At 41.2% G+C, this 26,272-nt stretch overlaps 2 protein-coding genes across 7 annotated transcripts in view; one reads left to right on the top strand and one right to left on the bottom strand.

Annotated features, from left to right (window-relative positions):
* The window catches only part of LOC135111586 (uncharacterized), a 29,414-nt gene extending 5,019 nt beyond the window's left edge, over positions 1-24,395 (top strand). For 3 of the 5 annotated variants that reach the window (XM_064025036.1, XM_064025037.1, XM_064025039.1), the window contains exons 3-23: positions 1,215-1,778; positions 2,822-2,891; positions 3,409-3,520; positions 3,711-3,755; positions 4,466-4,579; positions 5,581-6,757; positions 7,021-7,266; positions 7,666-7,881; positions 8,855-8,985; positions 9,308-9,433; positions 9,734-9,937; positions 10,437-10,619; positions 10,772-10,982; positions 11,218-11,385; positions 12,015-12,185; positions 12,520-12,708; positions 12,822-12,933; positions 13,261-13,394; positions 13,610-13,785; positions 14,095-14,291; positions 14,707-16,548. In XM_064025036.1, the coding sequence (XP_063881106.1) occupies positions 1,215-1,778; positions 2,822-2,891; positions 3,409-3,520; positions 3,711-3,755; positions 4,466-4,579; positions 5,581-6,757; positions 7,021-7,266; positions 7,666-7,881; positions 8,855-8,985; positions 9,308-9,433; positions 9,734-9,937; positions 10,437-10,619; positions 10,772-10,982; positions 11,218-11,385; positions 12,015-12,185; positions 12,520-12,708; positions 12,822-12,933; positions 13,261-13,394; positions 13,610-13,785; positions 14,095-14,291; positions 14,707-14,921 (4,761 nt within the window). In that variant the 3' untranslated portion in view covers positions 14,922-16,548. Of the gene's footprint in view, positions 1-1,214; positions 1,779-2,821; positions 2,892-3,408; positions 3,521-3,710; positions 3,756-4,465; positions 4,580-5,580; positions 6,758-7,020; positions 7,267-7,665; positions 7,882-8,854; positions 8,986-9,307; positions 9,434-9,733; positions 9,938-10,436; positions 10,620-10,771; positions 10,983-11,217; positions 11,386-12,014; positions 12,186-12,519; positions 12,709-12,821; positions 12,934-13,260; positions 13,395-13,609; positions 13,786-14,094; positions 14,292-14,706; positions 16,549-21,490; positions 21,649-24,027 lie in introns of those variants that run through there. The other 2 variants (XM_064025040.1, XM_064025041.1) reach the window with 2 other exon arrangements.
* Positions 15,835-26,272, bottom strand: part of LOC135111587 (ADP-ribosylation factor-binding protein GGA2-like) — a 15,263-nt gene continuing 4,825 nt past the window's right edge. For both annotated transcript variants that reach the window (XM_064025043.1, XM_064025042.1), the window contains exons 2-11: positions 26,158-26,272; positions 25,452-25,685; positions 25,062-25,271; positions 24,674-24,851; positions 24,015-24,266; positions 23,581-23,760; positions 22,720-23,352; positions 22,291-22,454; positions 21,771-21,881; positions 15,835-21,648 (exon numbers count right to left, since the gene is read on the bottom strand). The exon at positions 26,158-26,272 is cut by the window's right edge and continues 46 nt beyond it. In XM_064025043.1, the coding sequence (XP_063881113.1) occupies positions 21,559-21,648; positions 21,771-21,881; positions 22,291-22,454; positions 22,720-23,352; positions 23,581-23,760; positions 24,015-24,266; positions 24,674-24,851; positions 25,062-25,271; positions 25,452-25,610 (1,977 nt within the window). In that variant the 5' untranslated portion in view covers positions 25,611-25,685; positions 26,158-26,272 and the 3' untranslated portion in view covers positions 15,835-21,558. The remainder of the gene's footprint in view (positions 21,649-21,770; positions 21,882-22,290; positions 22,455-22,719; positions 23,353-23,580; positions 23,761-24,014; positions 24,267-24,673; positions 24,852-25,061; positions 25,272-25,451; positions 25,686-26,157) is intronic.

Genomic DNA, 26,272 nt, shown 5'->3' with positions numbered 1-26,272 from the left:
TCTAAGATCAGAGGACTTAAGACTGAGGGAGAACGCTAGTCTTGATGCAAGTTATTAGCCCATATTCTGAAACGCTTTTCTCTCTGACCTCTACTATTTTCAAAGGTCACATAGATGATAAGGCGAATTCTTAAGAGTGTATCTCCTGTTAATAATGTAAAAGTCTCGTTAATTTGTCATTAGAATCATTAAAAAAAAAAATCCCGAAAACCTGTGTAACTTAAGCAAGGGGAGGTGTGGCGCAGAAATGTTTCAGAATATCGCCCAATATTGTAGCATAAGAACATAAGAACATAAGAAATAAGGGAAGCTGCAAAAAACGACCAGGTTTACACGTGGCAGTCCCCGTAACTGGAGTTCTGACCGTAACCTTACTGCAGAGTATAACTACAAGATGAGGTGCCAAGAGTGGGAGTTAGAGAAGGACCTACAGTTGCCAACATTGGAAGGGATGTATAGAGAGCGTGTGTGTGAGAAAGAGGGAATATTATCATGTTATGGTGGGGGGGGATATTATCATATTATGTAATGTGGAAAGGGTACAAAAAGGTTGGTATCTATGATACGTAGTTAGTCACCATTAAGGAGATGCAAGAAGATAATGTGAGAGAATTTAGGTTACTAGAGAGAAAACAATGGAATATATTTTAAGGAGTCTCTCTCTCTCTCTCTCTCTCTCTCTCTCTCTCTCTCTCTCTCTCTCTCTCTCTCTCTCTCTCTCTCTCTCTCTCTCTCTCTCTCTCTCTCACGAAATAAGTAATATAGCTTTATCACCACAGTAAGACTTTTCTTTCTCTCAAAGACAGGTGAAAGAAGATAAATGACTTGGCGCCACTCAGTCAACTCGTCTGTTTGTCTGTCTGTCTCTGTCTGTCAGTGTGTGTGACTCACTGTCTGTTTATCCATTTGTCTGTCCGTCTGTCTGTCGGGCTATGTTATGCTCAAGGGACTCTATACTCCTTGGTCTGTGCGTTTGGGTCTCTCTCTCTCTCTCTCTCTCTCTCTCTCTCTCTCTCTCTGTGAGCTGACCTCGACCTATGCAGCGCATCTACTAAACCTACGTCAATTTTCCTCATACAAGACATCCCTCCTACTCGTACCCTTCATGCATTCCTTCCAGCACGGCGCCAAATCACTTCAATTACAACACCACATCACCATAGTGTTGTTGTGGCGCTATAACTCAATAACCCAGTGTCCTTCCCCTACTACAGGAGACTGCCGCCCTTCGTGACATAGCTTACGTCGTCCGCTTCGGCCACTTCCCCGGCGAGGAGGAGGCGGAGGACAGAATAGGATTAACCGTCGCCCCATTCCTAGAGCCTGAGGAGGATTCTGTCATTGCCAAAGAAGAAAGGGTCCTTACTGAGGCGCCACAGTCCCCTGCCAGCAGCAAGAACCCCTTTGATGAGGATGAAGACTCCAATGACCATGGGAACTCTTTTGCTGATGACGGAAACCCATTCAGCGAGGACACAGACATCCCGGAAAGTGATGCGAAGAAAACCTCGACTGCAGAGGATTCGAACCCCTTCAGCGAGGACTTGAACTCTACAACGGAGAGTCAAGATGGGTTTTCTCAGCAGTCACCGACCACCCCGATAATTGTGAGTCCTCCGTCATTCTCCCAGCAGTCTGCATCTGTCAGGGGCTCCTCTAGACAGCATGGGGATGAGCAGAGTATGTCCAAGAAGGTGGTCAAGGAAGTTGTGTGTGACCTTTTCAATGTGGCCCAGCTTGACCTTCGAAGTTTGATGGAAGAAGTCTCAAAGAACAAGGTCAGTCAGTACACACATACTCGTACACACACGTGGAGGTTCGTATGCACACACACACACACACACACACACAGTAAGACAAGGTGCCTTGTGTAATCGAAATAGTGATATTGTTATCTTCTCAAACTGTCAGCGAATCAGCAGCCAATTGATATTCACTATACAGGCTCTTAAGGCGTCTAGCTGTGAACTGTAAAGCCGAGACTCGATACTGACAGGCGTTATGAAACCGAACACCAGTGCCACCACTAATAATAATGCTACTATCACTGCTAATTACCACATACTGCTACTTCATATCTTCTTCTTCTTCTTCTTCTTCCATAGTGATTGCTGAAATTTAGAAGCGACACCTAAAGAAGGCTGAATGCGTTTTCTCCTAAATGATCTACAACTGACCAACTTTTTCAGCCTACATAATATCAAATACCTCATTGCCTGGAGAACATTGTGTAGAGACGAGAGAGTTTTTTTTTTTTTTTTCTAGACATTCACAAGATTTCTACATTACTAAAAGAATAAACAGTCTTGAGAACTTGGTTTATCATCTCTGTGGCCTTAGAAAATAGAGCAATATTAAAGTGTTTCTGAATACGGGCCTATGACTGACGAAGGAAACGTGTGTGTAGAGTCCTCAGGGGTAATCCTCGTGTATCTAAAAACAGAAGAGTAGCAGCAGTGCCAGTCAGGCAATAGAAAGCTTCTTCCGAGGCTTATCAGAGTTATATCACGATTAGATAACAGCCGGCGCATTACAATGTTTACATCACCACAGACAAAGGTTCTGGTTTGGATCACTGTGTGGCTATTATACATCAGCTCAATCTACATAGCTCTCTCTAGACGTGACCAACTTGAGATTTCCACTCTTTCATTTACTTTTCTCTTTCTCTATAGTTATGGATGGATATAGGAAAAATAAATAAAATAAAACAATAGAATAAAATGAAATAAGAATAATGAATAAATAAAACAGAGCTTGATAATGATGTGCTATGGTGAAATTATAATAAACCTTCATGATGGATCATAACCTCCCACAGGAGCCGCCAATGGTACACCTGCTGCTGGAGGAGCTGCGTGCTGAGGGCCTCGGTCTGCAGCCCACCACAGGTGATACACTGGCGAGGCTGGAACACACACCTATCTTTTACTGCTCCTCTTTTCATGTGTGTGTGTGTGTGTGTGTGTGTGTGTGTGTGTGTGTATGTTACTTTTACTTTTACTGTTCCGCTCTTCCTTAGTGTGTGTGTGTGTGTGTGTGTGTCGGGGGCATCCCTTTCACTGGTAAACTCTAGAGCTCCTTGCCTGCTTCTTTCACCCTTGCTCTGTCCACTTCCTTATTGCAAGAGTTAACCAGTTTTCTCTGTCTTTCATCCCTTTCACTGGTAAACTCTGGACTTTAATTCCTTCAAGAGTGAAGTTTCAAGATATTTCACCAGTTTAGATAATCCTTTTACTCTTTTCCTTTAGGGACTGGCATCTCAGTGGACCTTTTTTCATTATTTGTAGAGAGAGAGAGAGAGAGAGAGAGAGAGAGAGAGAGAGAGAGAGAGTCTAACTAGTCAATATCAGCAAACACAGATAAAAGGATGTTTATAAGGTACGTGTGTCTATTTTTCTCCCCCAGGCAGCTGCTCCCCGCCCTTGGTGTTCCTGAGGGCAGCGGTGGGGCCCTCCTCCCGCTTCACCACCTTCACCAGCACCTCCGCCACCCGCGCCACCCAGGACACCCTCACCATGTGGGTGTTGTGAGGCCTCGGCAGGTCACCTGTGTTATATTGAAGTGTGGCTTTTGAACGTAGATTCATAGCACCTTTTTTTTCTCTTTTTTTTTTTTTCGTTCTTTCTGTGGCTATAACTACTACTGTATTGTTACTACTACTACTACTACTACTACTACTACTACTACTACTACTGTTATTGTTGCAGGAACGTTAACAACATGTATACGGAAACTCTACTTCTAGAAATTTGGTAAGCCCAACTCTCTCTCTCTCTCTCTCTCTCTCTCTCTCTCTCTCTCTCTCTCTCATGAAAACATCCTTGAAGACTTCAGTAACTTCCACTACAGCCTGTTAAAAGAAGTCGAGATAAGACGTAATATTTGAGAATGCTGCCCATTACTTCTGATTCACTGCTTTATCTTGGTTCATGACATACTGAAGCGTGGACACCATCACCTCCCTATCACATGGGAAGGAAGGGTAGTGTATATTTACGTACCCATTTTTATTTCTCTATTTATATTTCTACAGGAATGAGTCAAGTCCGTTTTGCCACGTTACATTGTATAGTCTCTTTAAATTTATGTATGTAATTTTTGCGCTTGTCACTTCCTCAAGCAAGAAAGTTGATTAACAGTGTGTGTGTGTGTGTGTGTGTGTGTGTTTGTGTCCTCATGGAAACAATACGTATTATTCTTTGTAATTTCCCTTCAAGACTCCATCTATTTCCCTACCAAAGCTAATTTTACTCACATGTGTCAAATCTGTTCCCTTTTGCCGAGTCTCCTGTACGGAATAGCGATAGTAAAAATTGGGAATAATAATGAATAGGAGGAAAATAATAACAAACACTAATTCACTAAATCTGCTAGTAAAGAATAACAATGGTAAGAGAGGAGGAGGATAATTGATAGGAGAGGAGTAAGGAGACAGCCAGTAACCCTGCTGGTGGTGATGCAGGAGTGTGCCCACCCCAGCCTCCGTGGACATGCCAGCAGCTGCACCAATGATGGATGTCCTCACTCGCCTCATCAAGCACGCCAAGGACCGCACCAATTCCTCTTCCCCCTTCAAGTCAGTTTCATCTCCCTTCAAGTCAGTTTTATCCCCCTTCAAGTCAGTTTCATCTCCCTTCAAGTCAGCTTCATTTCCCTTCAAGTCAGCTTCATCTCCCTTCAAGTCAGCTTCATCCCCCCCCTCATGTCAGTTTCATCCCCCTTCAAGTCAACTTCATCCCCCCCCTCAAGTTAGTTTCATCCCCCTTCAAGTCAGTTTCATCCCCCTTCAAGTCAGTTTCATCCCCCTTCAAGTCAGTTTCATCTCTCTTCAAGTCAATTTCATCTCCCTTCAAGTCAGTTTCATCTCCCTTCAAGTCAGTTTCATCTCCATTCAAGTCAGCTTCATCCCTCTTCAAGTCAGTTTCATCCCCCTTCAAGTTAGTTTCATCTCCCTTCAAATCTGTTTGTATCCTTTCAAGTCAGTTCATCCCCTTCCAAGTCAGTTCATATACTGTATGTATTTCTGGTAGACATGGTATCCTCTCATATCAGTTCACATCCTTTCAGGTCAGTTCTGTCTTCACATAAGTAATTATGTAATTATATAGTAGTTATATTGCAGAATAAGGTAGCTGCTTCATTCAAGTGTAGTAACTGAAGTACCACCATAGAAATACTTCTTGCTTATTATCATATACAGTGGTGACTTTTGAGGTCTTAACCAGTTCTGTCATTTCATTATTCATAGCATTTATTTGTTGTAGAATGTACTAAAATACATGTCTAGGTAGTAAAGATATATATCTTTTAAAATTTTGTGTGTTTTTTGTGTGTACATTCTGCACAAGTCATGGAGAACTTGGTGGAGTTCTGTCATCTTAGCACCATTGATGAGGATTATTTGAACTCACTTCTTTACTTCCTGACCAGTCTTGTAGGTCCTAAAAGGTCTTGGGACCTGACTGTTGTTATGGTCCCAGTGTCTAAGGCACTATTTCATCTTTAGATTAATTTCTTAGTGTTTTTATGATTGGACCAAGGGAGCATTGTAGCCTCATTTCCCTTCCCCACCTCCAGGGCCAACAAGGAGGCTGCAGCACCAGGCAGTGTGACACAACCACTGGACCATTCTCACAACATTCCCGTCATTGGTGTCTCTGACTGTGAGAACGGGATGGCTGACCAGGAAGGCGGAGCTGACCCACAGGGCCTGACAGAGATCACTCCTCCTGCAGACGAGGGTGGGAGTCCAGAGAGTGAAGACAGAGCATCAGAGGCAGCAGATTCCACTGACATGGAGGGTGGTGAGGCTCAGATGCCAGAGGACACCACTGACACACTCACCCCAAACAGGCAAGTAGTAACAAGCACTCCAAAGAACAAATCAGGCAGTTTCCAGAGTCTTGATGTCTCATCTCTCAGTGACAAAGGGAGTCACAAACCCTTGGAGAAGAGCAAAAGCAATATAGAGAGCTTCAAGAAGCTATCTATCAGCAGTCTTAGAGCTTCATTCCGTTCAAAGTCCAATAAAAACAAGCAGAACGGATCTGTGGCATCCTTACAGAAAGAAAGGAGACCCTTTGACACAGCTTCCCTGGGGTCACAAGGCAGTGGCAAGGACATGACACATGATGGCTCCAGCAGTGGCCCATGGTGTGAGGGTGAGAATACTGATGTGGACCACAATCAGCTGGACCGTGAAAAGTCCCGCAGCACACTCAGCATCACATCCTTTTCCCGTATGAACCTCAGCCTCCGCCTCTCATCCAAGAAAGCATCACAGGTCATGAGGAGGATTGGCAGCAAAAAGAACAAGGTGTCCCGAAGTGAGAGTTCCACTCCGGTGCCTTCCAGACGACAGCAGCAGCAAGTCTACACAATAGAGAACTCTCCTGAAAATCTCCAGAAATACACAGAACCTGAGGCCTCATCACCTCCTCGCAGGACTGAAGCCACATCTTCCCCAGAGGAGGAAGCACTTAGCCGCACTCCTCACACAAGGAAGTCCATTCGCAACATGTTCAAGCCTCGATCCCTAAGGACTTTCCGCAGCCTTGGGGACACCACCACCAAGTCTCCTGTCCAGCCAGACAAGAGTGACAGCACAGATGATGCCCACAACAGAGCAGATAGTGTTGTGCAAGATTCCAAGCAAGCTCCTCAGAATCCCAAGGAAATTCAAGAGTACTTGTCTGAGCTTGGCAAGACACATCTGAAGGCTGAGCTGCTTGCCCACACCAGCATTCCCATCAAGGTGAGGTGCAGGTCACACAAGCAGGTGACATGCCATGAGAAATTGTCATGTGTTAATTAAATTGAGCAGACTGTCTCATCTGCTTCTTCATGCTGTTTTATATCAGTGAAACAACAAAACTGCATTCTGTTCTTTTAATGCTGTACAAGAATCATTCCAGCCTGTCTTGTACCATGTGAAAATGAGATTCATTCCAGCCTATCTTGAACCATCAGAAAACATGTATTGTCTAGTGAGAGTAACCTTCAAAATATTCCCGTCAGAGCTTAGTTGGTATGTGGAAGAAGGAAGGATGGCTGGCGCTCACTGTGGTGAAGAAGGAATCAGTCCCAGGCCAAAAGAAGAAGAAAGGCACCAGGCCAGGTGAAGAGCAGAGCAAGGACAGAGCTGGGTGCAGGTTCCACATATGCCTCACCCTGCCCTCCCCGGAGACTGAGCTGGCTGTGTCTGGCTATGACACTTACTATGTGGCTCTGCGGAAGCTGGTCCATGCCTACCTCAGCACATTGGTAAGGGGGGAACCATGGATGGAAGGCAAGGGTGATCATTTTGTGGCATGTATTGTGAAACACTTTGTTTTCTCATCATAAATATTTTCAGAGGTCACAGATGAATAACTGGGTTTTTTTCCCCATTGATAGTGCAGCATCTTTGTTAAACTCTCATTGAAATTCTGAAAACACCTTAAAGAAACTCCCAATCATTTCCACTAGAGCTTGTTAGAAACAGAGATAAGGTATAGTTTATTGGAAGTGAGATCACACACATAAGGATCCTGTGCACACTGCAGGTTACACACAGGATCTTAATTAATTAGCATTCCTTCCATTGTAGCATTCAGCCTGCACTTCTCCATTGTGACAGTCAGTTTGTGTTTCTCTTAACAATAACATTCTGGTCCTCCCCAGCGTGGCAGTCTGGCAGGCTACCGTGGGGAAGTGGGTCCAGCAGGTGACATCCTTCTGGAGCAGTTGACCTTCTTTTCACGGATGTCTGAGAAGCACAAGTGCCTTGCCAAGTGGCTGGTCATGGCGGAGGTGAAGTCTGGCGACCCAGGCATCCTACTGCCTCTCCTGCGGGCTGTCAAGACACACCTGGAGGCAGGCGTTTACCTCACTGCTCAGGTACACTTTGTGGGCTTGACTCAGGATATGAAATTTTAATGTGCCCTTTAGGAATGGAAAAGAAACAGAAGTTCTAATGTCCCTTTCAGGAATGCCATAAAAACAAAATTTAGGGTATCAAGACACACCTAGAGGGGGCACTTTTCTCACTGCTCAGGTACACTTTTGGTTCTGACCCAAGATATGAAATTCTAATCTCTCTTTTGATAATTCCTTAGAAACAGAGAAATTTAGGCCACCAAGACACACTGGAGGTTGGTATTTATGTCACTGCTCAGGCACGCTTTGTGACTTTGTTACTCAGGATGTGAAATTTTAGTGTCCTCTTTAAGAATGCCATAAAAACTGAAGATTTGATGTGAAGGGTATGAGGCGGTGTTATGCATGATCCCTATTGCTACATCTCACTTCCAACATCCATTGCATGTTGATAAGTATAAGGTAGAAACATGACAGCATTGATTCATGAGAGGGAGTGGCTAGGCAATGAATATTGACATGTTTCTCATCAGACCAAGACATCATAAGTGGATTTGGTTAGCCATGAATGTCTTGCTGCAAAAAAATAAACCTAGTTACTATTGCAGATCTTTGTATTATGGTGTCTTGTCTATGCTACAGTTGCTTGCCTTGAATCATCTCAGCCCTAAAGCCACAGGGTATTGCACTTGGTCACATCGTATTCAGACTGTTTACTTATTACTCATGCCATCAGTTCCTCTTCAGCAAATCTTCACACTGCCACATTACATCCACACTATTTACTTAGCAGTCATGCTGTCAATTCCTCCTCAGCAAATCTTCACACCTTCGCATCACACCCAGACTGTTTATTTATTACTCATGCCATCAGTTCCACTTTAGCACATCTTCACATAGTCACGTCACACCCATTCTATTCACTAATTACTCATGCCATCAGTCCCTCCTCAGCACATCCTTGAGTTGCTGTCCATTTCCTTCCCCAACACAGAAGCGTCAGCTGAGCATTGCCTTGGTCACCTGGGTAAGGAAGGTTCTGTCAGATGAATTTGAGATGTTGCATTCCTCATTCCCCAGAAGAGACGGAATGCTTGAGCTGGCCAGACTGGAAGACTTCCTCAGGTAAGCTTTTGCATTTTGGAATGGGGCATTTTGAATTAAGAGAACTTTAGCATGTGTCAGAGTATGACGTGTTATTTGATTTTGGTAACCTAGACAATTTATCAAGCAATATGAAATTTTAAGCTCTAAAAGATTTGAATCTCTTGATCACTCCTTTTGTTCTCAGTCAGTCTTTTAATATTGTACACTAAACCTGCTTTTTGTGAAGCTTGAAGCATATTACCAGTCAGGGATTAAAGATGAAAAATGCACATTATAAGAGATAATTACCTAATATTGAGGTGTTATTGGTACCTCCTCACTCTTCTCTTGTCCCTCATAGGTGCTTCAACACAGTGGAGAATTGTTATGAGCTGCGGATACTGTTTGAGCGAGAGGCAGCACTACAGGGCCATAACGCAATCTCTGACCTTCTTCAGGATGTTCTTGTCAAACATGCTGATACCTGGTGTGTGTTGTATGTTGCTCTCTCTCTCTCTCTCTCTCTCTCTCTCTCTCTCTCTCTCTCTCTCTCTCTCTCTCTCTCTCTCTCTCTCTCTCTCTCTCTCTCTCTCTCTCTCTCTCTCTCTCTCTCTCTCTCTCTCTCTCTCTCTCTCTCTCTCTCTCTCTCTCTCTCTCCCTTTTGTATCAATTTCTACTCAGTTTAAAGCTGTGAAACTCACTGTATAGACTATGGCATCAATACTTGGGCAACTTTACCTAACATACGCATTCACCTGTATAACTAATTCAAAGGACCTTCTCTCAGGGTAGAGGCACTAAGCAAGGAGAAACTAAAGCAGGAGGTGTCTGGAGGAGAGAATGATGCAAGGGATGTAACCACTGCCACCACTAGCGATGTCAGAGCCTGGGTAGTGTGGCAAGACTCTCTTCGCCGAGCCAGCATACTCACCAAGCCTGTCCTGGACTTTCTCTTCATCTCCTTCCATACTTACCAGCCAATCTTTATGCTGTAAGACCATTGTGTATTTTAAATGGATAGATAAGGGGAGTATAGGTAGACAGTGTAGCAAGACTCTTTGCCAAGCCAGCATACTCGCCAAGCCTGTCCTGGACTTCCTCTTCATCTCCTTTCATGCTTACCAGCTAATCTTTATACTGTAAGACCATGGACCATATTCTGAAACACTTTAGGCTGCACCTCTACTACTTTCAGAATGCTCTACTTGTAGCTACAAGCACTTTTAAAATTGTTTTCATGGTTCCAGTAACAAATCAACAAGCTTTCTGCATTATTAAAAGGAGAAACAGCCTTGAGAACTCAGCTACTCATTTCTGTGGTGTTTGAAAATAGTCATGATGGGAAAGCAAGCATTCCTGAATACAGGCCCATGATTTGTGCATAGATGGATAGACAGATGGAGAGATAGGTATGTATAGACTCTCTGCACTGAGCCAGCATGCTACTACTACTTTTATTACTTCCACCACTATTACTATTTCTTCAACAGGGAGCTCTCAGTAGACTACATGTACCTGGTGCTGCCCCGGATGCTGAAGGCAGCGGCTCACCTCCTCAACCCCATGCTCAAGTTTGACGTGGACGGCTCCGTGCCCTACGTGGGACCCAAGGACCTGGCAGCCGCTGCTCAGGCCACCTGGGTGCTCATCACTAACCTCAGCAGTATCAACAAGTTAGTGCTTCTATTCATTGTAATTTGTATTTTTTATTTAGATATGTTGCTTTTGTGGGAAGGTACTGAGAGCTGCAGAAAGTTCCTGTGAGAAAAATAAGCAGAAACAGACGACCAAGAGCTTTGTCTTCCTAGCTTTGGTCTTCCTGCAGAATTGGAATCGACAGTCGGCTGCCTCAGCATCTCATCCTGCCGGCATATCGGGACGCCTTCTCAGTGGTGATGTACCATTGGCTGGTACTCAGCAAGCACCTTGCACTGCAGGAGTTCCACAAGGACATTCAGGAGGACCAGTTTGAGGCTGTTGACCACACACAGGGCTACAGCCAGTCTGCTATGGGGGTGGCTGACCTCATGAAGGCGGTGAGTGCTAAATTTCATATCCTTATAGGTGTACACTGGTATACATTTCTAGTAGTTCATTTCTAATATGAAAAAGGAAAAAAACATCTATGTCTCATTTTCAAAGAAATGTTAAAAAGCTAAGTATTGGAGATGGCCATATCTTTCATAAATGTTCAAGTCTCAGGAAAACTTTAGGTAAAGAGAGTCTGTTTCAGAGTTTGGCAGCTTACTCAGTGCATTTGTTGGGTGACAGATGATGAAACGCATGTGTGGTGTGCAGTGGCCGGGGGGTGTGGTTCCAGGGCCAACCACCCTGCAGGCAATGGGACAGCAGTTGATGGAGCTGGCAGCCCAGTATGCTGAGGAGGTGACCCATGCCTATGTCAGCATTGCAACACAAGGCAACAACATCCCCACAGAGGCCAGTATTTCATGCTGGTAAATGGCATTCAAATGTTGACAAATATGTAATCTAAAGTATTTATTTGTGAAATTCATGATTGCAATGAGAGAGCTGAAACAGGTCTAATTTATTGTTTTATGGAAAATCAAATTTGTAAAGTAATGATTCAGTTTAACAATATGGTATTGGGGAACAATTATTCATCTTTAAATTTTATTTTGAGGCATTTTTTCATACTGTAAAAACAGTGAAGTAAAGCATTTATTAAGTAATAGCAAATACAAAGTATACCAAGATGTGTGAAGTGAGGCCAGAAAGAGAGCATGTGTAAAAAATATTTTAAGGAAACTATAGAAATAGAAATATATTGGACATTTTTTAAATTTCCCTAAGTTTTACATCAAGTAGATTTGAACTGAATTGGATTCCTGTATTCTGTTCTTCCTTAGATGCCACCAACCTATACACAAGGGAAACATTTTATTGTATAATCAAGAGATGTAAACTTGAAATGCCAGTATATTGTGGGCATTTTACTGTCACCTTTCTTCCATTCACACCAAATGCAGCAGTTGCCTCGTGGAGCTGACAGACATTCTACACTTGGTTCACTTCCACACATCTCAATATCTCCCTGGTGTCCTCAGGTGTGTGTGGTGGTGAGGAATGTGGAGCATGTGTGTGATGAAGTACGGAAGCACCTGCAGCATCTGGTGGAGCTGGCGGGGGAGGCTCAGGAAGTGGCACATCAGCTGCAGGACCGCATCACGCACCTGCCAGAGCATGTGGAGGACTCTGCAGAGGCTCTCCTGCGACAAGTGAGTCTTTCTGCTCTAATCCACACCTGCCACTTGAAATTAAAAGAGAAAACACCTAACCATTTATACTTCAAATGAGATAGAAAAAAAAAAAAGGATAAAAAGAGAAAGTTGAATTAGATTTGAATTGTGGAATTGATTTATATTCTGAAAAACATTCCTATTGCAGAATGGGGAAATCAAGTGTCATAAAGCATATCTTTTCCCTATAAACCTTAGAACTTTCTATGCATAAAGGTGAAAAGTTTGTCTGAAAATTTATAGAAACAAAATTTGATGAAGATTCTTGCCAATCTTATTATTCAGTTTCTTTTCATCTTCAATTTTGAACCAGTGTCTCCCAAACTTTGAGAAGTTGGTGACGAGGGCAGTGAGGGAAGGTGACACAGAACACATTGTCAAAACACTGGAGGAAGCAATACAGCCAGTGCAGGACATACTCTACTTCGCTGAGCCACTGCTCCACCAGCTGTGGTACCGACTGGTGGATCACGTGGAGCAGCTCAAGGCCTTCTATGTGCAGGTTATAGCATTGCTGTGGTACATCAGGCATAGTGACTTTTAAAGTGTGAATCATGGTTTTCAATAGAACTGTAGTACAAAATGTTCACTTGTATAAATATTGTTGTGTTGCAGGGTGATAATCGTGAGGACTTGCGGCAGCTGAGAGCCATCATGGAGAGTGGTCATGATTTCCTTACTGACAAAGAAGGCATTGGCCTCACTTTGCTTGAAGAAGTCACCCAGAGTATGTACAAGTTTTGCCAGCAGTTTTCCAGGCGTCTGCTACATGGTTCCTTTTAAATACTTGGACATTAGACTATAACTATTTATCATTTCTTATTTCTTTTCCTCTGAGGATGTGTTTCATGAGGTTCTTCTCTGCTACTGATGATAAATTTTGTTTCAAATATTAAAAATAAGCTCTAGATTTTAGCAGATTTTTCAGCAAAACATCCAGATCTGATTTTTCATGGTGACATGCAAAATATGTTCATCATCCTCAACATCATTATTCATATCAGCACTACTCAAGCAGAATATGATCATAATATGCCAATGCTTGCTTTTGCAGAGTATGACTCAATACAAGCAGAATTACGGCTGTTAGGTGCCACTTCAGCTGAGCTCATGTCGCAGTTTTACCAAATACGGTACCAAGACCAGCAGAAGGAGGACTCCTCAACTGGGAGAGTTCTTGTTTTCAATGTGAGTCACTTAGAGAGTGTAAATAAGTTACTGTGATAGAAGGGAGAAGCAAATAAGCCACTGTGGTAGAAGGAAAAGCAAATAAGTCACTGTGATACTTGGAGAAGCAAATAAGTCACTGTGATAGAAGGGGGAAGCAAATAAGGTCTAAAAGTAACTCATTTTGCTTAAGACACATTGAGCATTAATGTTGTTCCTATGATGACACATGGCAGGCAATGTTCACCACGGACGGCCTGCGGGTCCATGTGGTGCAGGCTCCAGGCTCACCGCCAGCCACCTCACTGGTCAAGGTTCGGCTGGAGCCCTTCCAGTGGTTCCCTGCAGTGGAGCCCCTAAAGACACACCTTGCCAAAGGGGATCCTGCTGTCTTTGATGAGGTCTTAGTATTGTGAGTAGGAGTTCATTTTTCATGAAATTTCCTGAACAAAAAATGGTGCTCCTGCTAGTTTTGAAAACAAAACACTTTATCTTCCCTTGTTTTGCCAAAAAAATCTGCTTAGTGAAGGATGGCTAGGTGTGACTGATCTGGACAGAGTTCATATCAGCCAAAGTAAATGTGAGTCAAGGATTGGCATGCTAATCCTTGATGTTAGCTTCTCAAAAATAGAATCAACAAGAAAGAAGAATTCCCTTTTTTACCATACAACAGAATGCATTGTGTGGAATGCTAAGACTAAAGCAATATGTTCCTTCTCAGTCCTGGAGTGACGGATGATTGTAAGGAGGCAGGTGGTGTGCTGACGCTGCAGGTTCGCTCTCCACGCCTCTTGAGCAGCTCCATTGTGCATGATGAGACCATTCTGCCTCTCTCCGAGCTGCCAACTGTCTCTGAGGCTGAGATGTTCAATATTCCTCATCTGCGCCTACCACTTACTCGACCTTGGGACTTCAAATGTGAGTTTTTGTCATGCTTAATGAATTGCTACATGATATGTTAATTTATCTGCACAATTAATTTTTTTTGATTAATACTTTTATTTCACTGTTTTGCTTAAATAATTTTAGTATCAATTAGTGTGAAGCAGTAGATGATAAAATAACTTTTGGCTGCAATTCTATATTATATGCAAAACAAGACTGGTGACAAAGCTCATCAGAAATTTTTCTTTATGAGAAAACCAAGGCAGTATCTACATGGTCTGTGGTTTGTTGTAGGTTGGTCAGTTTTATTGTTATAATGGATGAGATGCTCAAGGAAATGCTAACTCTGAGGAGCCCTCGAGAATGGAAAAGGCGCATAAGGAAAGCTGTTTGAATCCTCTCACTTTTGATTATATGAATATTTCAAGAGGTGCCTTTCTCTGTGCAGCATACAAACCTTTGGAGGCACTCATGACCCGCACACAGGACAAGTCTGCAGTGGATTTCCTGAAGACACTGAGTGACCGCTGGAAGCCAGGGGAAAGCTCAGACCTCATCTCTGACAATGCTAAGCTGCGAGCATCCTTTGGCCGCTCAGGCAGTGTCAGGAGCATCAAGAATGCTGCCAAGAAAAGTCCACGCAGAGGTACTATTGTTAAATGATAAGGTATTTCCTCAAATGCAATGATGAGAGCTGGGCTCTTCTCTCCTGAAAGTCATCCTGTCTTTTTCTGTCGGCTGTTGTTCAGTTGGTGTTTACATTTACATGGAAACTCCAACACAAAATTGATGATAAACATTAGGATCACTTCATCTGTATACTTTCTTAATTCATGCATTCATTAGTTTTATTAAAACTGAAATTATGTCATAATAACAACCCACTGGCACTTAGTTTCATGCTGTATTGTGGACAAACATGCTAATTTATTATTTTTTTATTTCAAAGGAGATTGAGAAATCCACTGTGTTTGTGATAAGATTAACTCAAAATTAACATAATCAGATAGGTGGTGAAAATCACTGAGTCACGAGTGACGACACAACTTTAAAGCAGGAGTCTGACAAAGGTGCTTTACTTAGTCATGCAAACACTGTAACCATATTTCTCTGTCTTTCATGGTTCATTCATCTGGTGGGCTCCTCTAACTCAGGCAGCATGACTGAGGAAGAGGAAGCTGTAGTTGTTGTTGTGGCAGTCACATAAAAGTACTCCACATGGGATGGCAGCCTAAATGTATGATCTCTGTGAACCAAGAGGTGCCTTCACCACTCTATTGTTATCTCAGTTAGACAAGTAGATGGGTATAGTACCCTCCTGAGTCTCATGCTATCTAAATTTTGCAATCCTCAAGTTTAATGCTTCCCCTTGGAAGAAAGCAAGCACGAAACTTGAGAGGGTACTGTGGATAGATTTGTAGGAATAGATTTTAATGCGTGGATTATATCTGAAGTTAGTCAAAGGTTTTGTCTGAAACTAGTCAAAAGCAGCTTATCCCTCCTGCCCTTCCTGCATGCTTGAAGCTATCCCTGGGTTGTAGTGAAGTATTGTGTATCTTGGATATTTAAAAATCACAGTCAGTGTGTAATTTATTGTTTTTTTTATCTTACAGTTGTTTTATAAGCATCTTCACATAACAATAATAATAATAATAATTATAATAATATTAATAATAAGTGTTCACAAAACACACTAGTCTCAGTGTACTGACCCTTCTGATGTTTCTGGAACCTTACCTAATAGTTACTCTGATTGCCTTCAGATCTCCTCACCAAGGTATTTTCTTCTGGACTGCACACACATGTATTTGTTTCTCTGCTGGTAACATCCAATAACAACAACTGATACATTATGATTAACTATTATGATTGATGTAAATATTCACATCTGTCTGGCACCATTTAGAGAATTCATTGACATGTTTTATATAAATATTTAGCTAATAAAACAAATGTGCAGTGTTGTGTATATGCTTATAAAGATATAACTTTGCCTGAGTCAAATGAACTCCATAACACCTTAGCTACACATTTTGAGGAAGGCATATGTTATCACTATGCATTATTTATAAATACTAACAGCACTGAAGAACAGTGTTGTATACTTTTATAACATTTCCATTTTCTTCCTAACAGAAATGGATTTTCGTGTGTTTTATTTCAATATCTATAACCATTTAAAGTGGTAATGAATGAATAATATGTAATCTAGCAACTTTTAAAACTGATTTTGTTGTATTTTATTAAAGTGTCCAGTGTTTTTTCTATACATAAAGCCGTATGCTTATTATTCAAGTCACTCATTCATAACATTACACATAAAACAGACATAAAGACAGTTCCAGGATATCTATTTGGTTATGTTTCTCGAGCCTTTTCTTTTTTTTAGATTAACCCATACACTTCATGGAATGTAGTTCACAAATGGGAGTTGCATGACCAGTATCATATTTTCTAAAACGTTAAAAACAAAATCATTAACTCTAGCTTTGGTTTGTATATTAGTGCATTACAGGAAATACTTGTTCAGAATTAATCCCATATAAACTAGAATATTCCTGAAAAAAAAAAAGCATCCTTTCTCTCTAAGTCCTTAGACAACTCCCATCACACACTTTACACTCTATATAGAAAGCTAAGAAAGCCACAGCCATTTCATAGACCTTATTTCATATATAGGCAGTATCAACTATGAGCATCCTAGTAACTGTCTACAGGGACAAAAGAGATTTTAGTACCTCATTCTTCCTTGGCATTAAGACAACATCCCAGACCAAGGACAGCAACATGTGATTGCTAGTGGTGGTGATGACATTGCTAAGACAATGTCATATTAGAGCTTTCTAGCAGTGAAGAAACAAAGTGATATAGAATGAGGTCTAATCTGCTCTACAAAACCCTGGCAAAGCTATAAAGACTAAATGCTTGTGATTTTACAAATTTTCCTGACATTTTTCACACAATGAATATGTCATGTTAATCTGGCATTATCCTTTTTGTAACATTCCTGTCTATCAAGAAATATAAGGTTACAATCAGTTGGAGAAGGGTGATGGTACAATTTCTTTTCCTTAGAATTGCTGCAACCACAACTTATGCTTGAAGGTTATTGTATGATCTGCAGAGATATGCGCCAACCCATAATAAAATCAAATGATATATTATATAATGCAGTATTTAGAGATATGCAGTTTTAATACTGCTAATGTGGAGGCACTCCTAATATGAAGCTTTGGTGTTTGAATGTACTGGCCATCCACCCTTGGCAGTCCTCTGCTTGTCATATGAAGTAATCAGCAATTTGAAATATTTATAAACCAATAATCAGTCTGTACATTTAATACCCAATACTAAAACAAAGAGAAAAAAACTCAAAATTTTAATTCTGTATTAACAAGTTAAGAATTCTTTATTGAAATGCTCAGGGCCAGAATACAAAGGCAGCCTGGTTCTTGGATGTCTTAAGACAAGGTTCCCTTGTATGAAGTTTGCTCAATATGAGTGAAGGGAAAATTAAGGAGATGCATCTGTATGCTTATCAGTAACCTCTCTTGGAGACAAGGACTGGTTACTGGAAGGGAAAACAGGCACACACTTGTACAACCTGCAGGTGACTTTTACAGTTTAGTTCAGTACAGTATGGTAAATGCAGCACTCTACAAACAGGAAATATATGATACATTTATTTTGATATTTCTGATAATATTACAGAGCTGTGAGGGAATGCTTGTGTGTGTATAACAATGGCATTTTGTCTTGGCTGTCTCTCTTCACATGGGATGGAATAGAGAATATTACCGTACTGTTTTTTTTGCCATACTGGTGTGAAAATATGGATAAGTAATAGATTACATCAGCTCTCAAAACCTGAACATTTATATTCTGGCTAAAGGATTCTTAACTTGCACTGTGGGTGGCTTATAGCACCACCACACACTATATCCAGTACTATCCAATACAGTGTAAATACAGTGTAACTAATGAGATTCAAAAGAATATTCAAGAAAACATATCAACAGCAGCATTTGGACAGTTATTAAATAGTGAAAATGCATCTCAAAGTATGATAAAAATAAATCAGGATAATTCTACATTTTCTGAAATAAAAGAAATTTGTCTAAGATCAATGCTAATAAAGGTATCCCAAAATTTAAGGTAGAAAATTTGAGATCAATGTTTTAGTATAGCCTTCCCTAATCTTTTTGCATATATAATGAATGAAACTATAGAACAGACTGACACCTGGCACATCTTCTCTGACATGTGACATTCAGTGAGTGTTCCTTTATGATCCTGGCAGGCTTGTGAACACGATTTGCCTCATCCATCACTGATCTCCTAAACAAACACACTGACTGGAGTCTTTCCTTTCTCTTAACTCACTGATGTCATAGGATATTGTATTATTTCTTCTCAACACCAGCATCACATTTTTCCTTACCTGTCTCCTATTCCTGGCTGAGAGTCATGTAGCTCTTCTCTGTGAGCTTCATAGACATGATGGCACAAAGCATTATGGTAAATTGGCTGAAAATGACCAGCCTAATTTTTATGTTGTGAAAATCAAGCCACATGATGAAAAGCCACTGTCTAGTATATGATGCTACTCAATCTTGCACCATCTGTAACATATATTAGTACACTCAATGAAAGGTGAATATATTGTTTGGTTCAGTACTGCACTCCATTCAACTATTTTAAATTCAGCATATTTTTTGTTTTAATATATGAATTAGGATAATGAATTCCCCAAAACTGACTCGTATGGCAAAGCTCTTGAGTTGTGAAACAAATAATGTGTTGGAGAAATGTGACTGGTTCCCACACACCTACAAACTGACAACAGAAATCAGGGCTGCAATGGTGGAGTTGCTAAGACTGCTTACAAACACCACTGCGTTTTTACGTGCTCCTTGCTCTTAAGTCTGAATGAAGTCCAGCCCGAGAGAAATGACATGTAGAATAACCAAGATTGGATGGGCTTCCATTTCAGCATGACTACCTGGAGACAGTGGCCTAAATTGTATGGTAGTGAATAGAAGTTGGATGGATGACCTGATATGGTGGCAAACATGTGGTGAGATGAGAACAGTTTGCCCCCACCTGGTGTAAGTGTTACGAGAAAAGACATGAATAATTTACTTCCCGCATACTTTTGTCTATTCCTCAGTCTTTCCACTAAAGGCAGGAGTATTGCCACCACCACCACAGCAGGTCACCAACTAATTGATTAGTGTAGCATGAATCTGGCTACAGCTTTTAATTGGCTGCCATGGGAGATAATCCCAACCATGCTTCATGTTGTAACTTTCAGTCTTCATCCATACACCCAAGGAGCATATAAGAGACCTGTCAATTGTTACACTGGAGTATTTTTGGCAAATTCCCATTTCCTCATTGGGAAGCTCTACTCAGCTAGTGGTTGCTTCATCAGTCACTCCAGTATTTATCTGGAACACTTAGGGTACCTACTTTATATAATATCAATAAATGTAACACAAGGTAGATTCAGCTTTCAATCTTCATTTGCATGAGTACAGAAATCTCCAACAGTGTGTGTGTGTGTGTGTGTGTGTGTGTGTAACAACCAGATTTTCCACTACCTTGAATCATATACAGAACCAAAGTAGACCATTTACCATATATAACACTACTACAGCTTCAAGAGATCCCATTTGTTACTTGCTTACTCCATGACCAGCAGTACTCCCTTGAATTGAGTATTAAGCTAATTTAGAATGCATCTCATGCTTGACTGTGATAAAACAGGGCAAGCCAAGTGGTGTTTGATATCTTGCCCCTTGGTTTATCATCAGTATATACATGGGCATTCTTTTTAGCAGATGTTGGTGGACGGAATTTATGCACCTATGTGAATTTCACACATGAACAAATATAAGTGTTTTAGCTAAACAGGAGTAAGCTGTGAATGATAAAGGGGTGAAGGGGCAGAACAAGAGACTGAAAGCTTGAGGTGGATTTCATAAGCTCATTTATTTTTTTGTGAATAAATAAAATAATGACATTTGGATATTATACATTTTGTTTATGCATGTGGTCCTCATAAGCATTTCTTGCACCATAAGGGTTAGAATGACCTTTGATATACAGACATAACATCACTGGTGACTGGTCTGCTATTTACACAAGTGATGGCATGGTTTGTTTTATGAAAGTTGGGTTAATTAGTGTCTGGAAGCTGGCATACGTATTTCTGTTTGTACTGACCTCTTCCTATCACAATAGAGGTGCAGTACATGCATGTGACAAGGTATGAGGTTCTTGCTCACCATCCTTCTAGTCAAGATCCTATTATATCAGTCCTTCACTTCCATCACCATTCACTTCTGCCTCCTGTTCACTATAGCACACTATTTTGTATGTTAATAATAGTAATAGGGATATTTTAGATAATTACCAAAGACCATTTCCTCATTTGCATCTGAACTCTTCTTTTCACTATCTTTGTCTTTCTTCCTAAGCTTTTTCTTTCTCTCTTTTTTTTTTTTTTTATCACTATGGGTTCAGAACAACACATGTGGTGACCCAAACACTGGACTCCAGTAACAGAATAATAAAATATTTCATGTTTTCTTTGTGATACAGTAAGTAAATTTTAAATCTTTTAATGTAAGATCTTCAATTTGAATCCTCTAACTGGTGTGCCTTATGAAAATTTGTGGTGCAAGTCTAGTAGTTCCGAAAGACACCTCTTGACAGTACAAAGGGAAGATGGGGTTCATATCTTTTAGAGCCTTACTTTATTTCTGCCCAGTACAACAGTTTATGGTTACTGTCATTAGCAGCCAAAGGATTAGAAAAGTGCAGGGACTCAATAGATGCCATGCTTGGAGCTTGGTGTGTCAAGATGGTCCAGTGAATTTACATGTGGCTGTGTGGATGCATGGAATGTAGCATAGAAAGCCTGTCACTGAATGGCGTCTATGGAACAATGTAGCCTTTGTCATTAGATCTTTCTTTTATTTTTGGGGGGATGTTGATTTCTTAAGATTTTCCCGGACAGCCCATCTTGCTCAGTACGTGAAATGACATTAATTATGATGATGATAATTATGACAGTGATGACAATGATAATGGAGATGATGATGATGATGATGATATATATTTTGAATTTGTATATTTTACAGGCAAAATATAACACTAATGTTTAAAATAACAGTAATTTTGGAGGCTTCAGCAAAGCTTTATCTGACAATCACTAAAACCCTTAGAAACCTGAGGGAGTGGCAGAGTAAGCTGAAGGAGAAGCACAATGGCTGGTGGTGACATCCAGCAACACTCACAGAGGCAGACTCTCCACCTCCCCCATCTCAGTGACTGGGTCGTCTTCTAAGGTGTAGCTTAGCATCACCTTCAGTGACACATTCAGCTGCAAGGAAAATACAGATTAATTACTATTATATTAACTTACAAAGATTTCAAAGTGACCTGAATATGACACTGTTCCTTGTGATTCTTAGTTTATCTTCTTTTGTTCTAAATAAAACTTACTTTGTTTGGATTAGCAATGAGCATAATTTGTGTTATAGCAGGAGGGGGTAGGAATGGGCTGTATGCTGCTAGACTGGTGGAGGAGGGAGCTTGTAACCGCACCTTACAACCCTGCAATAATACTTCCATTATTATCTTTCTATACCAGGAAGTAATGAGGATAACAATTGTGGTCTTTATTTCAAATATAGTAGATAAGGTAAAATATTTCACACTATTATATTAATAAATGCAGATGATTTCTTTAACTCTGTTTCTCTTATGTATGATAAAGTATGCAAGAGAAAAGCACTGACTCAGAACTCAGAACCAATCACCAAGTCAAAACTATAAAAATGGGAATCAAGAGCAAGAAGAAAATTACTAATATACACCACACCCACCTCAGAAAATACTTGAAGCTAGAAAAGAATACTCCTTTCCTTCACAAATCTTGATACCCTCAGACTAAGCAAAGACTCTTGTTACTGATGCAAACTGGTGATGTGATCTGCCAGTACAATTCACACATCCCTCTCACCTTGGGAACCACAGCCTGCAGCACATAGTTGGTGATGGGCTGACTGTTGCGAGACATCACTGAGGCCACAACCACTGCCACATCCTCCCTGGGCTGGTTCTCGGTGAAGTGTAATATCACAGATACATCATTGCTGTCCAAAACTGTTACCGAGCCTTGTTTTCCTGAGGGTACAGTGAAAAATGTGGGCATAAAAATCCTTGCATGTTTTATACCTATTACATATTACATTCTGACAAGTATAGTTCTTAAGTATAACTTTTATGAATTAGATATGAATACGAAAAATTTTGTTTCATTAGAGTACAACTGTAGTATGAATGTTCAATACACAGAGTTCTTATTATGAAGTAAAATCCTGGCAGTTGAGAGAGAGAGAGAGAGAGAGAGAGAGAGAGAGAGAGAGAGAGAGAGAGAGATCCTACTCACCCGGCTTGATGCTGTCAAGTGTCACCTTGAGGTCAGTCATTGGCTTCACCTCCATAAACTGAGGATTTGAGGCTGAACTTTTACTCTTTTCTTCAGTCACTTTTGGTTTTGTCTCTCCAGTACTTTTTACATTGTTTTGAGCTTCTGGCTTCACACTAGGCAACAGAGAGCCCATCATGTTTTCACTGGGCCCATCCAGAAAAGGCCTGTCATCCAACAGTGAAGCTGCAGTGTTGACAGTACTGGTGGTAGTGGCAGTTACTGTGGTGGTGGTGGTGGGTGGGGGGTTATCACAGCTAAGGTCTCCCCCACTCAGCAAGTCCAGGCTCATCAAACCATCCAAACCTGTCCCTGATGCACCTGCTGTGGTTGTGCTGGTGGCAGGTGTGGCTGGGGCAGCAAGGCTTGCCACACTGGGGGTGATCGTTGGTGCTGCTGGGGCACCCATGCTGCTTTGCTGTAACTGCTGTTGTTGTTGCTTCATCTGATTCATGCTAAGTTTCTCTGGAGGCTTAAAATGCACCTGGACTGGAGTGTTTGGGGGAAGACTCTGCTTGATGAGGTTTGAACCAAACTCCCCCAGTTCTCCTAAAGGGTCTGATCGCCCCTTGATTTCAGTCTCTGTCTTTGCGTCTGGAAAAGAAAATTCACCAGCATTAATATTCATTTTGTTTTCAAGTATTTCTACTTCCTTCCCTACCTTACTTAATATTCTGAATTCTATAAAATTTCATAATACCTACTTCTAAAAGAATTGTAAAAGAGTTTGCTGGCCAGTATCTGTCAAATTCTTTCTTCTAAACATCTTATTTTGAGTTTAAGAGAAAGTGAAAAGAATGAAACCATGAAATAGATACTTACCTGCCACCTTAGCTGAGGTTTGAGGGACAAGGGTTGGGGCCATGAGGCCCGACAGGGGGGTGCTGAGGGGCAGAGGAGAAGTAGAGCCACTTGGAAAGATGCTCCCAAGGTCCTCCAAGAGAGAGTTGGTGCTTTCATTGGATTCCTTGTTCACTGGGGCCAAAGTTATGCTATCAAGTCCTGAAAATACAAAAGAGTTACAGTGGTCTCATCAAATAACACAGATAAAACTTGAATTAATTCACAAAATAGGGTAGCAGAGAAATGAAACACTCTTACAGTACCCAGGAATAAATGTGAATATGATAGATACCTTCTAGAGGTCAGAGAGATATACAGATGAAGTTGAGATGTAACAAGGTTAATGAGAGCTGCAGACTAATATGTTTTTTCACAGTCATCTCCCTCATTCACTTACACTATTGTCAACTTACCTATTTCTTCCAGATCTTTATTGACTATAGTTGTGGAAACTTGGCTGCCTGGGACTTCTTCAGGGGTGGACAAGTCAAGGAGAATCTCCCCATCATCATGTGAGGAGACTTGTCCATTGGCTGCAGGGCTTGTGGTGGAAGTGGGAGTGCTGCTGGAGTCACTGGCAGAAGTCTCTATTCTGGTGCCTTCCACAACCAGCTTATAGCGTCCCATCACTCGTGACAACTCATCATTGGCCTTCAACAAGTCGCCTGGTGAAAAAAATTACTTGATTATGTAACTGTTTAGTGATATGAATAATCTCAAATTGTTAGGTACATAGAAAATTAAAATTAATATGAAGGACAATTGCAGTTACAATAAATTCTACCATCACATCACATCCAGCAAATTTGATTTATCTACTATACCTTAGCCTATTTAATCAGTACATTATCTGTAAGTGCATTTTTTATATTGAAGGGGAAAAATAACATGCCAAATTGAAAAGGAGTTAAATCTCTATATGAAAACTGTGGATGAATTAAGCATCTCCCACTATAACCTGATGCATCAACCCTCTCACAATCCATGGTGAGTACAGAGATGAAAGAAACAAAGGGCACTCAAGTAATGTTCCTTTCATTCCTCCAGGTAAATCTCCAGTATGTCTACCTACCAATGCCCTCATCCTTATCATCCATCTCAGAGACCAGTCGGTACAAGTTGGCACGTAGGGATGCACAAGAGGAGTGGAGTTCCATCATGAGGTCAAGGTCAGGTTGGGATGCTGGACTCTCCTGATGACGTGACAGCATCTCATCCAGGACACGTACATTGTTTAATGCAGTCTCAACCTGTTGGAAAAATATTCTTTTACACACCGGCAGTGATAAAAGAGGAAACAGACTGAGTATATTCAGATGTAAATGAACTATGAATAATATCATGCAAGTTTCTGAGACACTAACTGAGCCACTCTTTAAATTTCATGGGAGAACTGTCTTTCCACAACATTCTGTAAGCTGTAAAACATGAAAAGGTAGAGACAAGCATGAAGACCACACCTCCACAATACGCCTGCTGGAGCGCTCCATCCGCCGCTCCTCCTCCTTCACCATGGACTTGATGAGGGCATTGGCCTTCTGGAGGTCTTCAGGATTCCGGCTTCGTAATAATTTTTGGAGCATGCGAGACTTCTCCTCATCCTCAAAGACAGCATTTGCCCTTGGCCGTGGCTCTGGAATACTGGGAGCACCAAGGTACCTTGGATCTTCCTGCAAGATGTTTGTTTTTCAGTAAAATTTCAACTTGATATCATAATCATTATTAATATTTACTGTGAGCCATTAGATTCAACATTTACAGCAAACACTCTCTCTCTCTCTCTCTCTCTCTCTCTCTCTCTCTCTCTCTCTCTCTCTCTCTCTCTCTCTCTCTCTCTCTCTCTGCCTCACCTTCACAATGCCCTGTTTCTTCAGCATGTTGTAAGCCTCAAGTATTTTAGTCTCCCCCTTGAGGTCAAGTGTCCAGCTATATAGGAGCTCCACCACTCGCTCCTTCACTGCTGGGTGGGTGTGGTTCCCCAAGTATTTAGGAGACACCAACTTGATCATTTCATTCAAGAACTTAAACTTGCCAATTTCATTATGGAAGGTAGAACCACAGTTGTTTACACATGCTTGAAGAACCTACAATGTAAGGAAGATCTGTTATACTGTGTAAGATTAGTAAATGGTATGTAGTGGTGGGAGAAAACACTGAGGAAGGTTGCAGTTGAAGTATTACTGGAAAAAATTACTCCTGCTCATACTTTTTATAACTGAGTTATGATGGGGCGATGTGTGCGTGTGTGAATGTCTGGTGCCTTGTCTGGGCCATCACATATGGGATTGCTGGTCAAGTATATAGATAGGTAGATGCCCACACCACTGCCCTGCACTTTCAAGAACACTAGCTAATATTGCTTACTCCTTTAACTTTTATAATCCTCGACACCAAATTAATTATTTCTTCTGCTTGCACAGCCACCTGAACATTTCCCTTACATCAGCTGTTTTTATTCTATAATCTTTACTCACAACATTCTCTTTCACTTTTCCCATATTTCTCGGTATTCTTAACATATCTGTAGGTCTCATCTGTTTTCATAACAAGACTTACTGAGAGTGCCTGAAGAGCCTCTCGTTCCTGTGGGGACTGTATCTTGTGTGCCAAGAGTCTGACCACTGTAGAGACACCAGCTGGCTCTGAACTGACAGCCTGACACACTGCTTGG

This window comes from Scylla paramamosain, chromosome 22 (genome assembly GCF_035594125.1).
Source record: "Scylla paramamosain isolate STU-SP2022 chromosome 22, ASM3559412v1, whole genome shotgun sequence".
Lineage (NCBI taxonomy): Eukaryota > Metazoa > Arthropoda > Malacostraca > Decapoda > Portunidae > Scylla > Scylla paramamosain.
Note: the sequence above shows the minus strand (reverse complement) of the source record. Positions and strands in the feature narration are given on the sequence as shown.